The sequence below is a fragment of the Aotus nancymaae genome, unplaced genomic scaffold, assembly GCF_030222135.1.
Source record: "Aotus nancymaae isolate 86718 unplaced genomic scaffold, 86718_ANA_hifiasm-v0.15.2.pri h1tg000029l, whole genome shotgun sequence".
Taxonomy (NCBI): domain Eukaryota; kingdom Metazoa; phylum Chordata; class Mammalia; order Primates; family Aotidae; genus Aotus; species Aotus nancymaae.
This window is the reverse complement of record NW_026988442.1, coordinates 15511748-15532897: the sequence shown is the minus strand read 5'-3', so window position 1 is coordinate 15532897 and position 21150 is coordinate 15511748. Positions and strand designations below refer to the sequence as shown.

General features: G+C 39.7%; 2 protein-coding genes across 6 annotated transcripts in view; one reads left to right on the top strand and one right to left on the bottom strand.

Annotated features, from left to right (window-relative positions):
- Positions 1–16951, top strand: part of RBM39 (RNA binding motif protein 39) — a 42650-nt gene extending 25699 nt beyond the window's left edge. For 2 of the 4 annotated variants that reach the window (XM_012455090.2, XM_012455088.2), the window contains 8 exons: positions 95–160; positions 4807–5011; positions 6235–6312; positions 10423–10455; positions 12825–12906; positions 15244–15349; positions 15822–15900; positions 15985–16951. In XM_012455090.2, the coding sequence (XP_012310513.1) occupies positions 95–160; positions 4807–5011; positions 6235–6312; positions 10423–10455; positions 12825–12906; positions 15244–15349; positions 15822–15900; positions 15985–16085 (750 nt within the window). In that variant the 3' untranslated portion in view covers positions 16086–16951. Of the gene's footprint in view, positions 1–94; positions 161–4806; positions 5012–6234; positions 6313–10404; positions 10456–12824; positions 12907–15243; positions 15350–15821; positions 15901–15984 lie in introns of all 4 variants that reach the window. The other 2 variants (XM_012455089.2, XM_012455087.2) reach the window with 1 other exon arrangement.
- A 2543-nt stretch (positions 16952–19494) lies between these two features.
- ROMO1 (reactive oxygen species modulator 1) lies at positions 19495–21107 on the bottom strand. 2 transcript variants are annotated; one of them, XM_012455099.2, is made up of 3 exons: positions 21007–21107; positions 20694–20824; positions 19495–19677 (listed from the first exon to the last, which is right to left on the bottom strand). In XM_012455099.2, the coding sequence occupies exons 2-3, from the start codon at positions 20822–20824 to the stop codon at positions 19569–19571; spliced, it is 240 nt and encodes a 79-aa protein (XP_012310522.1). In that variant the 5' UTR covers positions 21007–21107; the 3' UTR covers positions 19495–19568. The 2 variants fall into 2 exon arrangements, with proteins under 2 accessions (XP_012310522.1, XP_012310523.1); XM_012455100.2 differs by having other exon boundaries at positions 21012–21107.
- Positions 21108–21150: the final 43 nt, after the last annotated feature.

The window sequence follows — 21150 nt, the reverse complement described above, 5'->3', positions numbered from 1 at the left end:
AGACTTCTTGGTGATGAGGTGTTGTGGTAAGTCTTCTATTTTGGTTTTGTACTCTGGTTTTAAGTTAAATAGTAATTATGCTTTTCAATTATAGATTGAAAGTATCCAGCTGATGATGGACAGTGAAACTGGTCGATCCAAGGGATATGGATTTATTACAGTAAGTAATTACAATAATTACATGACTTAGTTGCTGTCTTTTGAAACTGGTTTTTGCTGTGTTGCTGAGAGTAGTGTCTAGCTGTTGGTGTTAAATAATGTCCCACTTTACCCTTCCAAAGTGCTGGTATTACAGGAGTAGGTCACTGTGCCTGATGAAAATTTTTTTTTCACAGCCAAGGGTAATACGCCCTTGTAACCAAAAGGGAGTCACAGCTCACACATGAATGTGAAAACCAAATCATTACACTTAGGAACTCCTAACACTTTTTGATCTGAGTTGCATAGTGAAAGTACAATAGTTACTAATGGTGGGGAGTAGGCATGTTTAATATTTACAGGTTTTCGAAGCTGGGCGTGGTGGCTCCCTTTGGGAGGCCGTGGCAGGTGGATCCCCTGAGGTCAGGAGTTTGAGACCATCCTGACCAAGATGGTGAAACCCCGCCTGTATTAAAAATACAAAAATTAGCCAGGTGTGATGGTAGGTGCCTGTAATCCCAGCTACTCAGGAGGCTGCAGGAGAATTGCTTGAACCCAGGAGGTAGAGGTTGCAGTGAGCCATGATCACGCGCTCCATCCTGGGTGACAAGAGCAAGACTCAGTCCCGAAAACACAAAATAAAAAAATTAGTTTTCGCACAGATGCTACTTTTTAGTAAGCAGTGGTACCACTTACTCCACTTACTATATAGTGAAAGTTTGTTAAACAATGTGTTGTTATAAAGGAATACTCAAAGATTGGTTGATTCATAAGGAAAAGAAGGGTTTTGTGTCTTAATTTTTTTTTAAATATAAAATTTTTTTTTTTCTTACGTAGAGATGGGTTCTCAGTTTGTTGCTGAGGCTGATGTTGAACTCCTGGGCTCAGGTGATCTCCCCCTTTAGCCTACCAAAGTGCTGGGATTATAGGGATGAGGCACTGCTCCTGGCTTTTAATTTTTAATTAATTAACTTGCTTGTTTTTTCATGAACCAGAGTCTCATTCTGTTGCCCAGGCTGGAGTATAGTCAAGACCAGCCTGGCCAACATGGTGAAACCCCATCTCCACTAATAACTAGCCAGGCGTGGTGGCACATGCCTATAATTCCAGCTACTTGGGAGGCTGAGACAGGAGAATTGCTTGAACCTAGGAGGTGGAGGTTGTAGTTAGCTGAGATCATGCCACTGTGCTCAGCCTGGGCAACAGAGTTAAGACTGCCTCGAAAAAAATTAAATATAAAATATTTAAGAAAATAGGTTATCAGTTTCTGCAGGTCGTACAAGCATGACACTAAGAGCTGCTCAGATTCTGTTGGGGCCTCAGGAAGCTTTTACTCATGCTTCACAAAGCCTTTACTGTGGTTGTTGGATGGAGGAGCAGGTGTGTCACTTGGAGAGAGAGGAACATAGAAGGCGTATTGTGAAGTAACAGAGCAGTGACTCTCACCCATTAGCAGGGGGAGTGCACCAAGCCATTCATGAGGGATCTGCCCCGTCTTCCACCTTGCCAAGTCACACCTTCGACAGTGGGGATCACGTTTCAACATGAAATTTAGAGGGGACACGCATCCAAACTATATTACTATGTTCCTGTTAGGTTTTTTTTTTGTTTTTTTTTTAATTTGAGGCAGAGTCTCGCTCGGCTCCAGGCTCCAGGCTGGAGTGCAGTGGCGCGATCTCGGCTCACTGCAACCTCCACCTCCAGGGTTCAAGCAATTCTCCTGCCTCAGCCTGCCGAGTAGCTGGGACTACAAGTGCTCGCCACCATGCCCAGCTAATTTTTTCGTATTTTTAGTAGAAACGGGGTTTCACCGGGTTGGCCAGGTTGGTCTGGATCTCTTGACCTCGTGGTCTGCCCACCTTGGCCTCCCAAAGTGCTGGGATTACAGGCGTGAGCCACCACGCCCGGCTCTTGTTATCCTTTATACTGTATACAGTATGTATATATGGTCAGTTTGATTAGCCAATTCTCCATATAATTGAATGTTTTTTTGTTTGTTGGTTTTGAGACAGAGTCTAGCTTTATTGCCAGGCTGTAGTACAATGGTGCCATCTCGGCTCAAAGCAACTTGTGACTCCCGGCTTCAAGCTATTCTTCTGCCTCAGCCTCCCGAGTAGCTGGGATTACAGGTGTCTACCAACACATCTGGCTAATTTTTTGTATTTTTAGAAGAGTTGGGGTTTCACTATGTTGGCCTGGCTGGTCTCAACCTACTAACCTCGTGATCCGCTTGCCTCAGCTGTAATTGAATGTTTTCTACTTTTGTCTCTTAATAACATTATGACACATTGTTACCAGTTAAATGAAGGTCTGTTAGGGTTGTTTTTTTACTTAAGATCCTTTTTAGTGTACAAACCTCACAACCAAGACCAGAATTATCTTATTAAAAGTGTTTTTGGGTTGGGCACAGTGGCTCACACCTGTAATCTCAGCACTTTGGGAGGCCAAGGCAGGCGATCACCTGAGGTCAGGAGTTGAAGTCCAGCCTGGGAAACGTGGCGAAACCCTGTGTCTATTAAAAATACAAAAAATTTGCCAGTCATGGTGTCGCATGCCTATAATTCCAGCTACTCGGGAGGCTGAGGTAGGAGAATTGTTTTAACCCAGGGTGGGGGTGGAGGTTGCAGTGAGCCGAGATTGGTGCGCTACGTTCCAGCCTGGCTAACAGAGCAAGACTCCATTTAAAAAAAAAAAAATGAAAAAAGTGTTTCTGGCTAGCTATGGCTGCCCTGTCTTAGTAGGATTATGAGGTGACAGCTGAAGTAATTGTAAGTAGATGTGCCTTTTACTTTTAAAAGCAGGCCAGGTCCCAGCACTTTGGGAGGCCGAGGCGGGTGGATCACGAGGTTAAGAGATCGAGACCATCCTGGTCAACATGGTGAAACCCCGTCTCTACTAAAAATACAAAAAATTAGCTCAGCATGGTGGCGCGCGCCTGTAATCCCAGCTGCTGAGGAGGCTGATACAGGAGAATTGCCTGAACCCAGGAGATGGAGGTTGTGGTGAGCCGAGATCGTACCATTGCACTCCAGCCTGGTTAACAAGAGCGAAACTCCATCTCAAAAAAAAAAACAGAAAAAAAAGCAAAGTGTTTTTAAGTATTAATGTTATCTCTCATTATGAAACTCAAATAAATGATGGCAGTTTTTTCAGATATATGAACTTTTCATGGTCCTTGAAACATGGTATTTTTTAAAGTACATTATATATCTCTATCAATAAGTTAAAATTGATGACATATCTGCATTTCAATAAAATTTAAGCCTGTTGTTATGTTGATAACGAGTCTGTTTAAGTTAGCTAACACTCTATCCTGGATGATAGAGCAAGACTCCATCTCAAAAAAAAAAAAAATACTAAATTTGACCTGACCTCAGGTGATCTGCCTGTCTCGGCCTCCCAAAGTGCTGTAATTTCGGGTGTGAGCCACTGCACCTGGCTAGTTGGACGTTTTCTTTTTCTTTTCTTTTTTTTTTTTTTTTTTTTTTTTTGAGACAGAGTCTAGTTCTGTTGCCAGGCTGGAGTGCAGTGGTGTGATCTTGGCTCACTGCAACCTCCGCCTCCTGGACTCAAGCAATTCTCCTGCCTCAGCCTCCCGAGTAGCTGGGACTACAGGCGTGTGCCACCAGTTAATTTTTTGTATTTCAGCAGAGACGGGGTTTCACCATGTTGGCCAGGATGGTCTTGATCTCTTGACCTCGTGTTCCGCCCACCTCAGCCTCCCAAAGTTCTGGGATTACAGGCGTGAGCCACCGCGCCCAGCCTAGTTGCACATTTTCTTTCTTTTTTTTTTTTGAGACGGAGTTTCGCTCTTGTTATCCAGGCTGGAGTGCAATGGCGCGATCTTGACTCACCACAACCTCCGCCTCCTGGGTTCAGGCAATTCTCCTGCCTCAGCCTCCTGAGTAGCTGGGATTACAGGCATGCACCACCGTGCCCAGCTAATTTTTTGTATTTTTAGTAGAGCCTGGGTTTCACCATGTTGACCAGGATGGTCTCGATCTCTTGACCTCGTGATCCCCCCACCTCAGCCTCCCAAAGTTCTGGGATTACAGGGGTGAGCCACCGCGCCCAGCCTAGTTGCACATTTTCTTTCTTTTTTTTTTTTGAGACGGAGTTTCGCTCTTGTTATCCAGGCTGGAGTGCAATGGCGCGATCTTGACTCACCACAACCTCCGCCTCCTGGGTTCAGGCAATTCTCCTGCCTCAGCCTCCTGAGTAGCTGGGATTACAGGCATGCACCACCGTGCCCAGCTAATTTTTTGTATTTTTAGTAGAGCCTGGGTTTCACCATGTTGACCAGGATGGTCTCGATCTCTTGACCTCGTGATCCCCCCACCTCAGCCTCCCAAAGTTCTGGGATTACAGGCGTGAGCCACCGTGCCCGGCCCTAGTTGCACATTTTCTAACCAAGATCCCATGTTCTCAAATAGAAAGCTGTCATTTCTCGTAATATCTTTTATTTAAATTACCATATCAACAAGCTTCATTTGCATGAATTAGTGTCGTCATCATGTATGTTGTGTTTGCTATTTATAACTTGATATTTCTACCTCAGCATTCAGTAGTAATTATTGAATATACTAACAATATAAATATATTTTTAATTATAGTTTATATTTTAAGAACTAAAATATTGTTCTTGTTCCCACCTCCCCCATCATATAGTTTTCTGATTCAGAATGTGCCAAAAAGGCTTTGGAACAGCTTAATGGATTTGAACTAGCAGGAAGACCAATGAAAGTTGGTCATGTTACTGAACGTACTGATGCTTCGAGTGCTAGTTCATTTTTGGACAGTGATGAACTGGAAAGGACTGGAATTGATTTGGGAACAACTGGTCGTCTTCAGTTAATGGCAAGACTTGCAGAGGGTAAGTGTTTCTTGCTATTATGAATGATTTACTTTGGGTATTGTGGGGTAGAAAGGTAGCCATGCAAACTAAGAAATGGAAAAATTTTTTTAATTTTTTTTGAGATGGAGTCTCGCTGTGTCGCCAGGCACGAGGCTGGAGTACAGTGGCACGATCTCGGCTCACTGCAACCTCCTCCTCTCGGGTTAAAGCAATTCTTCCTCAGCCTCCCAAGTAGCTGAGACTATAGGTGACCGCCTCCATGCCCAGCTAATTTTTTGTATTTATTAGTAGGGACCACATTGGCCAGGATGGACTATCTCTTGACCTTGTGATCCTCCCACCTCAGCCTCCTTTACAGGCGTTGGAAAAATATTTTATTTTATTTTGTAGTTGGCATTATCCTTTGCCACACTGCATATTATTTTATAGATGATGTGCCTTGTATTAATATATGGAAATCTACATTACGTGTTTTGAGCATGACAGAATAATTTGCAAACTTTATATAATATGCTTGTATCTCAAACTTAAGAATAAAAATATTAGAAGTTTTCCTAACTTCTTTTTTCTTTTCTTTTTTTTGAGACTGTGTCTCGCTCTGTTGCCCATGCTGGAATGCAGTGGCATGATCTTGGCTCATTGCAACCTCCGCCTCCTGGGTTCAAGCGATTCTCCTGCCTAAGCATCCCGAGTAGCTGGGATTACAGGCATGTGCTAGCACGCCTGGCTAATTTTTGTATTTCTAGTAGAGATGGGGTTTTACCATGTTGATCAGGCTTATCTTGTATTCCTGACCTTGTGATCCGCCTGCTTTGTTCTCCCAAAGTGCTGGGATTCAGTCATGAGCCAACGCACCTGGCCCAAGCGATTCTTCTGCCTCAATTTCTTATTTTTTGATACAGCGTCTTGCCCAATTTGGAGTACAGTTGGGCGATCTTGGCTTACTGCAAACTGCCTCTTTGGCTGAATCTATCCTCCCACCCTAATCTCCAAATAGCTGGGACTAATACTACCGTTATGCCTGGCTAATTCCTGTTTTTTTGTTGTTGTTGTTGGTGGTGGTGGTGGTGATTTGGTTGATAGTTTTTAAGAAATGGGATTTGTGCCGGATGCGGTTGGTCACTTAACATTGGCCCTCCTTGCAGTTTATTTTAGTGAAGTGATCATGATATTAACCACCCAGAAAACTTTGTTTCTGTGCTCTCAACATAGTAAGAACTTTCAGGCCTATTCTTTTACAGGTACAGGTTTGCAGATTCCACCAGCAGCACAGCAGGCTCTACAAATGAGTGGCTCTTTGGCATTTGGTGCCGTGGCAGGTAGGAATTGAATCTTTTCTAATTTGAAATCGTTTTTTCATCTAATTCGAAAATTTTCCAAATTTTTACATTAAAAAGGACTTACTGAGAATTCAATTCATCAAGTACTTCCTAGCCTAGAAGTTTCTAGTCTTTTATGTAAGGCAGTGCAGATGGAGGGTAGAATTAACCATGCATCAAAATGAGCTGTCAGGACAATTGTAAACCCTGCTGCACCCGTTTTTAGTTGAAATTCATTGATACAAGTTTATATCTTTTAAAATATGTCACTTTTATTAAACACTACAAGGTCTATATTGTTAGGTAGAAAATTTATTTTTTGTAATATTTGAATTCAGAAAATACCAGAGGCACTTAAGAAAGCTTTACTTAAAACTATTGTACTAGTAAGATTGTAGAGACAGTTATTTTTCTTAATAATATATAAAAATTTAAGATCATGAATTGGGGCCGGGCGCGGTGGCTCAAGCCTGTAATCCCAGCACTTTGGGAGGCCGAGGCGGGTGGATCACGAGGTCAAGAGATCGAGACCATCCTGGTCAACATGGTGAAACCCCGTCTCTACTAAAAATACAAAAAAATTAGCTGGGCATGGTGTGCCTGTAATCCCAGCTACTCAGGAGGCTGAGGCAGGAGAATTGCCTGAACCCAGGAGGCGGAGGTTGTGGTGAGCGGAGATCGCGCCATTGCACTCCAGCCTGGGTAACGAGCGAAACTCCGTCTCAAAAAAAAAAAAAAAAAAATCATGAATTGGGAGATAGAACTTTTGAGGACAGCTGGAAAAGAAGGGTGAATTGACATTTTTATAATTGTGTAAAATGGAATTGAGTTCATAAAACACCCATTCTTCCCTTTTAATGCATTATTTTTTTAATTTTTTTATTTTTGGAGATGGATGCTTGCTCTGTTGCCCAAGTTAGAGTCCAGTGGCACTATCTCTACTCACTGTAACCTCTGCCTCCTGGGTTCAAGTAGTTCTCATGCCTCAGCCTCCTGAGTAGCTGGGATATTTTTAGTAGAGACGAGGTTTCACTGTGTTGGCGAGGCTGGTTCTTGGAACACCTGACCTCAGGTGATCTGCCCGCCTTGGCCTCCCAGCATGCTGGGATTACAGGTGTGAACCACTGTGTCCAGTCCTTATGCCTTAATTTAATTACCTGCAACAACTAAAAGCCTGGACATTGACCCAAATCTAGGAGATAGGACTTAATTTTGAAATGTCAAAGACATGCTTTTAGAACATTGTTAAGAGGAACCTTTTTTTATTTTGGTGTTGGGGGGTTGAGTCTTGCTCTGTTACTCAAACCCTGCTTCCTGGGTTCAGGGAATTTTGGTGCCCCATCCTCCCACATAGCTGGGATCACATATGTTCGCCACCATACCTAGCTAATTTTTGTGTTTTTAGTAGAGACCTGCCCACCTTGACCTCAAAGTCCTGGGTTACAGGCATGAGCCGCCTCACCTGACCTGTCCTTTGACCTTAAGTGAGAATGTAACTGAGAAGATACATTTTAGATCATGGTAGTACTGCATCTGAATGTATGAAAAGATCCTGTGGTTGCTTCATGATTTTCTTCTAGATTGAAAGCTCAGTATTTAATTAAAGGAGATCATTTCTGTTTTTACGTTTTTTTACTATTTGCCGCCTTAGTGGATGTTCTTAAGTGTGTGAGTAAACCCGCCTTTGGTTTCATTTCCTCTCTATCAAATTGTATGACTTATCTTGAAATTTGACAAGCAGATACTTACTAGAATTTCTGACAGTGAAGTCAGTTTATACTTATAAGAAGAATCACAACCAGTAAGGCATTTGTGTATTTAATAGTCATTTATGACTTCTCAGGTATCTTTAAGTTATTCCATTGGATTAATACATAATTTATTTTGAGTTTATACTGTTAGTTTTTTGATCCTTTACAGTGAATAAATGTCTATTACCACTTGCTCTAATTAATACTACACTCATTACTTAGAGAATTATACCCTATTATTACAGTTTAAAAATTATTTTACCAGAAAACTGTTTACCTATATTACTTCCCATTGTTCATAATTGTTCTTTGATCATTTAGAAATTTTTAGTTCATGTTCTAGGTATTCCATTAAAGGGTGGTGAAAGATTTGTTCCTGCCTTCAGGAATTGATACAGTGATAAAGGGGTCAATTATAGACAATTACTGTTACACCCTGGATGCTGTATCAGATAAGTTGATTTGGTCTTAAACAATATCTTCAGTTAACTGAAGATTATCCACTGTTAGATATCAGTTCTACCATTAGCCATTATTTCTTTTATTACGTATGACTGTACCTCTCTGGCTTCTTTCTCATCGTGTAGTTTATATTAAGACTGAATGTAGTCAGCTAAAATCCTAATGTTCCCCCATTTGAATTCCTGACAGTCATCCCTATGCTTTATTTATCTGTGTATCTTGTTACATTCCCTTTTTTTAGTGCTGGTGGTTGAGATGATTTTAAAGATCTTTCTTGTTTTGTTATACTTGCTATAAATTTCTTCTACATTAATAACACCCACGTTTTAGGTGAATATCTGTAACGATATCTGTGGTTGTTTTTCTCCAGATGGTAGTCATTAAAACATTACATATACCTAGTTGAAATAAAATTGAGTGTTCACTGTGTTTGAGGCCTTTGCCCCTTAAGTCTTTGAAAGATATTGGGTAAAACCAAGGGTGGGTCATCACTATATCCACATTATTTTAGTCTGCCAATTCAATAGTCCCCTTCTAAGATAGGTTAGCGTCCTTATCTTTATGAAACCCATGCTTTATTTACTTTGTCACAAATGATAAAACAGATCATTTTTTGAAATTATGATTGGGTTGATAGACAAAATAGCATGGATTTCTCATATCTATATATTTTTTCCCATTTTAGGAAAAAAAAGACAAATCCTGTTAATTATTTAAAATTTATTGACACTGTTCTTATGGTCATATCTTTAAGTTCCTTCAGTGTACACTAGTTACATTTCTTCAGCTCCCTCAGATGCCAATTTTGAGCAGGTAGGACCCAGGTATTATATCGCAATATAACTTGTGTGCAGATCCCTATACATTTTTGCCCATGTTTTATTATCATTTTCTGTCCCCAGCAAGAAACCCATAAATGTGGTAATAAAGTATTGGAATTAAATCAAATTTCAATGAAAAGTAGGTTACTGAGTCAAAATTTTGATGTTGTATATTTCTATAACTAGAACTTAAAAAAAAAAAGGAACTTCAAGAGAGCATCATAGCACTGTGGCAGTTTCTTTACTATTCAGACTTGCTATTGTTTCACCCTGTAGTAGCTTTCTTTTAAGATGCCGCCCAACTATAGAAATCTAACAATTATATGAGAAAATATATTGGTCAAATCCCTCACTTATTTTCAATACTGCTTAGATACTTTCCTTTTCCTAAACTTCATAGATTGTAAGAAAATTCCGGAGATTTATTCCTGCTTTACTAAATTTTCACACTAGGCCAGGAAGTAATTAATCAAGTTGCCTCATTGTGGGCTAGATTTGACAAGTTAAAACAAGTTAAATCTTTTTAAGGCCCTTTAATAATATATCCATACTCTTGGAATGGTGTATTTCCCAATGGTGATATTCTTCCTAAATTGGGAAATCATTGTGTTTACAGCTTTTTGATGTGCACTATTTACTATTTTATAATATCCTTTTATGATGTTAAGTGTTTATGGCCATTAAAAAAATAAATACTTCTATTTCCCAAGTACTTGGAATTGAATTCTCAAGATCAGGGTTTTTCACTCATTTTCTGACCGGTGTGCTTCCCTTTCCCCATTTCCCATTATTCCCAGCTGAATACTAGTGTAGTGGAATTGACTTGAGATGTGCAAGAGTAGTATAGGAAGAGAGAGGGAAAAGTAAGCTTCCCAGGATAAGAGGGGAAAAAAAGGCCCCAAAGCCTTGTCAATGAGGAATGGGGAAGGAGGTTTTGCTGCCAGGTTTTACTAAGTACATTTGAATAAACCCTGCTGCTATAGTCCTCTTTTATTAATGCTTTCCTGACATTTACCCTGTTAGTTGAGGCTCTTCATTGTTCCTGCACTGAGCTGTAGAATTCTCTTTTGTTATAGATTTGCAAACAAGACTTTCCCAGCAGACTGAAGGTGAGTTGAAGTGTTTATATTTTTTATTTTTGTCTTTGAAATAGAATTAAATATAGTAAGAGAGTTTTCTGTATTTATTGTCATATTTATACCAGTAATCTGGACCTGAATTTTGACACAGTGGCTCATAGTGGTATATACATAGTAATCTTTATTTCATAAGACCTAACCCAAATCATTAATGGACTTCAAGAAAATCAAAATGCCAATTTTTTTTTGCTTTAGTTTGCTTAAAATTTTCAGTGTATTCGTTTTATGCCTATCTCTGTGTTGTAAGTGTTGATAAGTTTCATAACGAAGTCAGGAAATGATGTATTCTGTTATCGAGTGGGCAAGTATTTTAGAACATAGAATCTGGAAGTTGTTTTAGTATAAAGTTAAGGAATCGAGCTATAAACCATAAAACCACCCTTTTTTGGTTAAGAAAGGATACTCATTCATTTCTATAAGCCAGTATCAAGCAATAAGAGGTTTATCTAGACTTAATATATGTGCACATTTCAGAGAAAGTGTCCATTAAGTAGGCTATGATTTCTTGTTTTTTTTTGTTATCACTTAATCTCTGTTGCTTGACATGAGCATTTTGCTGATAATGTAAGTTCTATATCATCTTTTATAGGAGTATGCTTAATGTTTAAGGAAATGATTTGGTATGAGAAACATGTCATGTTCTGTCATAGTCAAGAATTAAAAGTTTTTTCGCAAACAAATTGTTTTAGGTTTGTTTTTTTTTTTTGACGTGGAGTGTTGCTCTGTATCCCAGGCTAGAGTGCAGTGGCGTGATCTCGGCTCACTGCAACCTCCACCTCCCAAGTTCAAACAATTCTCGTGTTTCTGCTTCCTGAATAGCTGGGATTACAGGCGTATGCCGCCACGCCAGACTAATTTATTTAGTTTTAGTAGAGACAGAGTTTCACCATGTTGGTCAGGCTGTTCATGAATTCCTGGCCTCAAGTGATCCACCCACCTCAGCCTCCCAAAGTGCTGGGATTACAGGTATCAGCTACCTCGCCTGGCCCCTCAGTGCTGTTTTAAGATACTTTTAAAAGTAGAGGTGGAGGATTTTCCCAGATTTACTGTGTTCTGCATTTATCTAGGTTGAATGGGAATGTTTGTATAGTACAGTTTCTTAATAATTTTTAGTATTCATAGTATATAATATGAAACAGGAGAAACTGGAAGAATAAAGTCTTCCTCAGTTCTGTTTAGACTTTCTAGTTTTTCCAAGGATACTTCCACATACCTTCTATAAACTACACAGAGTGAACTTCCTTTTTTGCATAGCTATAATATACTCTTGAATCTTTAACTTTTTTCCAGTAGAATTTGATGTTATGTTAAAATTTTATTTAAAAAAAAAACTTTATGAAGGAAAAAATACTTGTATATTACAAAGAAGCTAAAGCACTATTGTAATGCTGCCAGAAAGTAATTATTTTATTATATATTTCATGCACAGCCCTAACTTTTGTTCAGTGTGATATTTCTGATACTATAAGTGATCGTTTATTTTAATTACCGTAATTTCTAATGCACTGTTTTATCCTTAGCTTTGTTTGTTATTATGTTTTGGAATGAAATTTGGTCAGATAATATGATTACGGTGAGTTCTGTAACAGCTACTGGTAATATTTTTGTAAATCACATGAAAGCATTGGAGCAACTGTCTTGGAAAATGCTCTTTAAACTTCAAACCCCAGTATGTTTTGAATTTGAATAAATGTGTTCAGTAATTTTTAAGTTGGTAGCAGTGAATATTATAGATACATTCGGCTCTTTTCAGTGTCGTTTTATTGTGCTAAAGTATCATTTTTAAAACATTGATTTATTAATAGAATTTACCCTAGGATTCTTAATAGAATTTAGTTTTCTAGGACATTGTCTTGAAATGCTTGGATAATTTTAAATGTCTTTTAATCCTCTTATAATGTTTGTAGATTTAAAACTATTCATGGGCAGAAAGCTAAGAAATACAAAAGGGTATACATTTATTTGGCGTTTCAAATATTTTATTATTATCCCCTTACTGGAGTATAAACTGATAATCATACCAAACAAATCTTATCCTTTGTCTATTTGGATTGATGCATATTGAGATTTTGTCGAATTGATTTTGATAACATAAAGTTTTAATTTCCTTGTTAAAAATAGTACTCTCAAATTTCTGAATGTCTATATTAGGTTGCCTCAATTTTGTGGCACCTAGAAGCTACTGATACATACTTTAGTAATATATTAAATAAGGTAAAATACTCGAGTGATATCCTAGTTACATGCTTGGGGTGGGTGTTTGGTTTTGTTTTGAAGTAGTTATGAGGGATACTTTCATTCATTTTCCATGAAACTAATTTTTCTTTCTCTTCTTTTAGCTTCAGCTTTAGCTGCAGCTGCCTCTGTTCAGCCACTTGCAACACAGTGTTTTCAACTCTCTAACATGTTTAACCCTCAAACGTAAGTGACAGACTTTGTTCTTGGATATTTTCTGCAAAGGTGTCAATAGAGTTGTTTCGAAAAAGTATTTCTAGCTGTTGCGCAGTGGGTCACACCTGCAATCCCAGCCCTTTTGGAGGCCGAGGCAGGTGGATCACCTGAGGTTTGGAGGTTGAGACCAGCCTGACCAACATGGAGAAACCCCGCCCATGTCAATTAAAAATGCAAAATTAGCCAGGTGTGGTGGCACATGCCTGTAATCCCTGCTAAGGCAGAAGCACCACTTGAACCTGGGAGGCAAAGGTTGTGGGGATCACACTGTTGCATTCCAGCCTGGGCTATAAGAGCAAGACTCCCGTTTTTGCTCTTATATATATATATATAAAATATATGAAAAATATATATTTTTTTCATATATTTTATAATTGAAAGTGCAATAGTTCTGATGCTTTTAAAATAATTTTTTAGCTGTGTGTGGTGGCTCATGGCAGTAATCCCAACACTTTGGGAGGCCCAGGCAGGTGGAGCATAAGACTGGAATTGTATTAAAAGCTAGGCAGGTTGTCTGTTTTCTCTTTATTTCTAAGTAGTTTTCTCTGATGTATTTCCTTCTCAACCAGTCTGACCTCAAGATTTTTTTGCCTTTGGAAATTTTAAGCTTTGTTAGTTTAATACTCAAAAATCATTAACATGTTTCTTTTTGGCTGGGCGAGGTGGCTCACACCTGTAATCCCAGCACTTTGGGAGGCCAAGGTGGGCAGATCATCTGAGGTCGGGAGATCGAGACTAGCCTGACCAACATGGAGAAACCCGTCTCTACTAAAAACACAAAATTAGCTGGGCGTGGTGGTGCATGCCTGTAATCCCAGCTACTCGGGAGGCTGAGGCAGAATGGCTTGAACCCAGGAGGCAAAGGTTGCAGTGAGCCGAAATCATACCATTGCACCCCCATCAGCCTTGAGCAACAGGAGTGAAACTGTGTCTCAAAAAAAAACAAAAAACAAAAAACTTTCTTCGATTATTGCCTGATACGAATATTTCTTTCTCTCTTTTTTTGAGACAGGGTCTCACTCTGTTACTCATCTCGGCTCACTCAGCCTCCACCTCTCAGGCTCAGATGATCCTCCCACCTCTGTCTTCTGAGTAGTTGGGAGTAGAGGCGCTAATTTCTTTGTTTTTTTATGAAGACAGGGTTTTACCACATTGCCTACACTGGTCTTGAAAGTCCATAATGACTATTATATGACTGTTTAATCCAAAACGTCTTGGATTCTTTTTTTTTCTCAATACCAAATTTATTTTAGCTTTATTGATGAAATGGTGACAGACTTTTGTTGTAAGTATCATTTGAAAGATAGCATTATTTAACTGTGGGGTTTTTTTTGGAGATAGTCTCACTGCAGGCTGGAGTGCAGTGGCAGCACCGGTGCTATCTCAGCTCATTACAACCTCCATCTCCCAGGTTCAAGCAATTCTTTTGCCTCAGCCTTCTCAGTAGATGGGATTACAAGTGCATGCCACCACACCCAACTAATTTTTGTGTTTTTAGTAGAGACAGTGTTTTGCTACGTTGGCCAGGCTGGTCTCAAATTCCTGAGCTTTAAGTGATCTGCTTGCTTCAGCCCCCCAGAGTGCTGGGATTAAATGTGTGTGCCATAATGCCTAATTTTTCTATTTTTTTTTTTTTTTAATAGAGATGGGGTTTTGACATGTTGGCCAGGCTCGTCTTGAACTCCTGACCTTAAGTGATGTGCCTGTCTTAGCCTCCCAAAGTGCTGGGATTACAGGCATGAGCTGCTTTGTGTGGCCAATTTTTTAAACGTCAGTTTCAAGTTCGGAGTCATAAACTAGGTTGGGCACAATGTTTTCTATCTTATTTTCCTTTGATTTTCCCCAGTGACCTATTCCTTTTAACATACATCTTTTTTTTATACGGATTCCTGCTCTTGTCATCACCTATCTAGGCTAAAGTGCAGTGGTTCGACATCAGCTCACTGCAACCTCTGCCTCCTGGGCTCATGTGCTTCTCCTGCTTCAGCCTCACCAAGAGCTGGGATTACAGGCACCTACCACCATACCTGGCTGATTTGTGTATTTTCAGTAGAGACAGGGTTTCTCCATGTTGGTCATACTGGTCTTGAACTCCTGCCCACCTCGGCCTCCCAAAGTACTGGGATTACAGGTGTGAGCCACCATGCCCGGCCTAAGTTTTTTGTTTGTTTGTTTTGGTGCTGTGACTTGGATAGGAACCTAAGTATTTTTTAAAAATTCATAGAATATTTAATTTTTTAAATAACATTTGTAAATATATACAGTGTGTTTCAATAGTATTTAAGACTACTTAATGCTTTCTTACAGAGAAGAAGAAGTTGGATGGGATACAGAGATTAAGGATGATGTGATTGAAGAATGTAATAAACATGGAGGAGTTATTCATATTTATGTTGACAAAAATTCAGCTCAGGTATTTTTATATTTTTTATAAATGATAGGTTGTTGCTTTCCACCTTAATCTTGACACATATGTAGTGCATGTTATGGTCACTGTGTTCCATTATAGTAGTTTTTTTGTGTGTGTGCTTGTAAGTAGCTTTAATGTAGTGGCTAAATAAACCCTCCAAAATAAAGAAAATCGGTAACAATCAGGGTATCGGAGGAGTTTCTAGTAGTGTTCAAAGCTTGCTGTGAAATCTTGGCATCTTTATTTATTCTTAGGCTGCATACAAATTATAGAGAAAAGATAGAACAGGGCAAGTTGGGTCGTGTAAGTCATTTTTCACTTAAATTCTATATATACTTATTAGCCAGTGGAACAATTATCATAAATCATTTTTTGGTTATAGAGTACAAAGTTTCTACAGTCAACTTGAATAAACTTATCTTGGTCCATCTTGCATACAGCAACATTTTACCTTTTTTGCTTTTTTGTGTTTTAGGGCAATGTGTATGTGAAGTGCCCGTCAATTGCTGCAGCTATTGCTGCTGTCAATGCATTGCATGGCAGGTGGTTTGCTGGTGAGTTTTAATTTATTTTTTTCAGTCATTATTAAGGCTCTAAAACGAAGATGGTAAACCCAACATGTCTGTTTCTTTCAACAGGTAAAATGATAACGGCAGCATATGTACCTCTTCCAACTTACCACAACCTGTTTCCTGATTCTATGACAGCAACACAACTACTGGTTCCAAGTAGACGATGAAGGAAGATAAAGTCTCTTATGTATATAGCTTTTTTTCTTTCTTGAGAATTCATCTTGAGTTATCTTTTATTTAGATAAAAATAAAGAGGCAAGGATCTACTGTCATTTGTATACAAATCCTGTTACCTTGAAAAAATAAAAATGTTAACAGGAATGCAGTGTGCTCATTCTCCCTAAATAGCAAATCCCACTGTATACAAAACTGTTCTTTTGTTCTGCCTTTTAAAATGTTCATGTAGAAAATTAATGAACTATAGAAATAGCTCTAGGAGAACAAATGTGCTTTCTGTAAAAAGGCAGACCAGGGATGTAATGTTTTTAATGTTTCAGAAGCCTAACTTTTTACACAGCAATTACATTCACATTTCACTAATGTTGATATTTGGCTGATGGTTGTGCAGGTTTCTGAAATACACATTTAGTGTATTGAAATACAAGACAGCTTAAGGGCTGCTTGGTTAGCATCTCATCTTGCATTCTGATTAATTGGCAAGAAAGGGAGATTTCAAAATTATAATATTTCTTGATGGTATCTTTTCAATTAATGTATCTGTAAAAGTTCCTTTGTAAATACTATGTGTTCTGGTGTGTCTTAAAATTCCAAACAAAATGATCCCTGCATTTCCTGAAGATGTTTTAGTGAGAGTCTGGTAAGCGAAGGAGTCTGAAAAATAGGAAATGCAGACATAGGTTTTGTCTGGTTGCATATAATCTTTGCTCTTTTTAAGCTCTGTGAGCTCTGAAATATATTTTTGGGTTACTTCAGTGTGTTTGACAAGACAGCTTGATATTTCTATCAAACAAATGACTTTCATATTGCAACAATCTTTGTAAGAACCACTCAAATAAAAGTCTCTTAAAAAGGCCACAGGAAATCTTCATTTTTCAAATGCTTTGAAGTTACCAAAATTTGAGAATAGAATATTACCTCTTAGTCATGATTCAGCTTGCCACTTTGGGGAAAAAATGTGCCATGTCTGTGGAAACTTGTCCTCATGTTGCCCCCATGACTTCCTTTATGCCATTATAGTCTAGTCCTATGTATTTTAGAAATTTATCAAAACTAAGGGGTTTACCAAAAGGAAAAGCAAACAGATAGCCATGCTCAACCTGGGCATTCTTGGTCTCCTGTATTATCTGGGTATAATTGTGAAGAAAAATTTTACCATTTAAAATACATATTTAACAAAATGGCTTAATTTCAACCTGGTTTCCCAAAATGATTTAGCTCCATATATTAATGTAGTAAGCGATTTTGAGCTTTCATACTAGTTGGGAAGCAAGCAACACCATTTATACTCAATTCTTTTCAACTGTTTGTATCTTGAGTAGGCAGTGGTGCTCCTAAATTTACCTTCAAATACTGATTTCCTTGCCTCATTTGTTTACCTTTTTGGTTGTTAGCATTGAAGCACAAGTTCTATAAGCTTATTCAGATAGTCAAACCTTGAGTAGGCAGTGGTGCTCCTAAATTTACCTTCATATACTGATTTCCTTGCCTCATTTGTTTACCTTTTTGGTTGTTAGCATTGAAGCACAAGTTCTATAAGCTTATTCAGATAGTCAAACCTTGAGTAGGCAGTGGTGCTCCTAAATTTACCTTCATATACTGATTTCCTTGCCTCATTTGTTTACCTTTTTGGTGGTTAGCATTGAAGCACAAGTTTTACAATCTTATTCAGATAGGTTTATTTAGAGAGATTGAGTTTGGGGGTCATCAGAATTTCATAGCAATCATTTTGTTTGACATTTATCCTATTGTTCTAGTGATTTAATTTGAATGAAAACTCTCAAGGTTCAATTTCTTTTTCTTTTTGCGATGGAGTCTTGTTCTTTGGCTCAGGCAGGAGTGCAGTGGTATGATGGCTCCACCTTCCAGATTCAAGCAATTCTCCCACCTCAGCTTCATGAATAGCTAGGATCCAGATGCACACCACCGTGCCCAGCTAATTTTTGTATTTTTAGTAGAGACGATTTGATGCTGTGTTAGCAAGGCTGGTCTTGAACTGACCTTAGGTGGTAACGCCCACCTCAGCCTCCCAAAGTGCTGGAATTACAGGGGTGAACCACAGTGCCTAGCCTCTATTTTTTGATACCAGACTGCAGTGTTCTTTGGGGCAGTGATACTCTGTCAGTGTACTTTTTTTTTTCCCCTTTTACTAAGCCCTCCTAACAAATTTGTCATGTCATTGCTTTCTAGGGAGCTGGGCCAGCAAACATGGCCTTTAGTAGTTAATCTCATCTAGTATTAAAAATGGGGTGGCTAAAATTTTAGCCACTACCATGGAATGAAATTTGGTGTGTAGATAACATTCAGAGGAAATGTGGTTGTTGGACTATATATGGAGCTAAATCAATTTGGGAAGCCGGTTTGAGATTAAGCCATTTTGTTAAATATGCATTGTAAATGTGTCTTGAATAGTGTTGCACATGGAAAACAGCTCATTCTCAGTGAAACTGTTTATGTGCAGTCAGTTCCTGAGTGCATCCCACTGGTTCGAAAATCTGTAGCTAATCTCACAGTGTCCTTAATTTCCTCCTTCATGTCAGTGTTCCAAAGTGTTCATCTAGTTTCTTCTATCTTTATAACAATGTGAAAGTTCTGTTTAAGAAATACTTAATGGGCAGTGCAGATTTGTAACTCCAACAAGGTGTGTGTGGCCTAGGCAGAAGTTTCTTACCAAACTAGTTTGCAGAGGGTAAGCTATATAGTTTAGATTGATGATTGGTTAGAAAATCATTTGGAATTTATCTGGTAAAGCTAATAGGTATATCTAAACAACCTCGAGCTGGGCGCGATGCCTCATACCTGTAATTGCAGCACTTTGGGAAGCTGAGGCAGGTGGAACACAAGGTCAAGAACTGGAGACCAACCTGGCCAACATGGTGAAACCTTGTCTCTACTAAGAATACAAAAATTAGCCAGGCATGGTGGCACATGACTGTAATCTCAGCTTCTCTGGAGACTTAACACAAGGAGAATTGCTTGAACCCAGGAGGCGGAGGTTGCAGTGAGCCAAGATCGTGCCACTGCACTCCACCCTGGGTGACAGAGCAAGACTCCGTCTTGGAAAAACAAAAACTCAGGGTGAATAATGCTTTGGAAATAATGTAATGTGTGACCTTGAGGAAATTCAGGCTTATAAATCCATTTTTTGAAATAGTTTTTCTCCTTTAAAATGGTGACCATATCAACAAGCACAGAGTTTACTGAGTAATTAGTTGACAAGTATCTATGGAAATTACTAGACACTCCCAGGTTTTCCAATTTTGGATTAAGAATGCCAGACCTTATGAAAGAGACCCTAACCCTAGTCATTACATTAGTCCATCTCTACCGCAGATCATCTTTGGCAAAGCTGGATAATAGGCTGAGAGAATAAAATGCCTTTAAGAGAGGGACACAGACTACTCAAAGACTTTCTTTTATTAGTACATGGGCTGGGATTGATGGGAAACGGTGGATGTAGTGGGTAACCATGGTTAGCATCGGATGCCCATCCCGATGGCCATGAATGTGCCAAAGGTGCCGCCACTCTGCATCATGGTTTTCCCAATGCCGCCCATCAGCTCCCGACCTCGCATTCCGATCCTGAGGAGGAAACCAAGATGGGGCTATTTGATAACAAAAATACCGGAAAGAGTATTAACTGCCCCTTTCCAATTTTTTGCTAACACTAGTTTAGCAACCTCTACATCTCATTTTCCACTTACTAAATATCATCTCTTACTACCTGGGAAAGGAAGAAGATCCATCTGAGTCTCCAGGGCATTCTTCAGGAATGTATTAACTGCCTTCAGTTTGTGGGAGGCAGCAGATGCAGTGTAAAATACATAGAGAAACCAGCTTTTAGGACTGGTTTTGCCTGCAGGTTAAATGTGACCCAATAAAGAAATTTGTCTTTTAGATATTTTTTGGTGTTAATGATTGTGGAGTAAGGTTGGGGTTCAAGAGTCAGCTCTGCAATTTACACGTTATGTCAAGTGTAAAATGGGCATCTCAACATCATTTACAGGATTGTTTTTGAAAGCTACAGCATTTGGCACAGTGCTTAACATATAGTAAATGCTCGTAAATGGCAATTTACAATGTGGAGATATGTCAATAACAGCCTCTAAATGTAAAAATGACCTTCAGAGTGTAAAGTTTATCTGCTTTATTTCTGTGTCCTGTATCCAGAATAGTAAAACCGCTCAACAAGTTTCTTTCCCATGCGCAATTGGAAATAAAAATAACAGCAACAGTAGTAACCAGTTACTGAGCACTTAATATGTGCCAGATGCTATGCAAAGTGTGCTGATCGAATTTTTAGACCTCTATAAGGTGGGTGCTACTGTCTTCATTCTACATTAGAGGAAACCCAGTCTCCAACTTGCCTAAAGTCACCGAATCAGTAAGGGCGAGAAAGCATTTTGACTCTAAAGCTCAAATTGATACTTCCACAACCTGACCTTCCAGATTGAAGGTAGTTTTGTAAAGAGCCTGGCTTAGCAAGGGGACAGCGAGGGAAGTGGAAAGAAGGAGGCTCTGTTCAGGCTCCAGGTCGAATGGGGAAGGGCCGGAAGGTCTGGTTGCCCTGCCCAGAGATCACTGCCCGCGCCTCTCACCTGAGACAGGAAAAGGTTCCGAAGAGCGCCCCGGCCGCCATGCCCACGGCGCAACCCATCACAAAGCCCATTTTGACGCGGTCGAAGCAGCTTGGCTGGGACTGTCCGTAGGGACCCACGGCCACCGGCATCTGCGGGGTGCGGGGGATAGGAAAGTGTGGGCCCAGGCGCCAGCCCGAGAGTCGGGCGGGGACAGAGGCGGGAGGCTGGGAAGTGGGCCCAAGAGCTTAGGGAAAGTCTGGGAAGGAAAATCAGCGTGTAGCCTGACTCCACCACCCTCCTCCGTTCCAGACGGCTGTCGCCCGGCGCATACCTCACCTCGCTCGCGGCCTCGGTCGCTCAGCTCTACGTCTGTCACGGAAAACGACGGGGAGGGCGCTAGCGACCCGATGAATCGTTTCCGGAGCGCGCAGCAGCACTTCCGGGAGCCTGGGACCCACGACTGCAGCCGCGTCGG

Excerpts from the sequence above, each read along its gene's own strand:
- ROMO1 (XM_012455099.2), bottom strand. The coding sequence starts at position 20,824 with ATGCCGGTGGCCGTGGGTCCCTACGGACAGTCCCAGCCAAGCTGCTTC. Across the intron at positions 19,678-20,693 it reads GGAACCTTTTCCTGTCTCAG|GATCGGAATGCGAGGTCGGG; the intron begins GTGAGAGGCGCG and ends TTTCCTCCTCAG.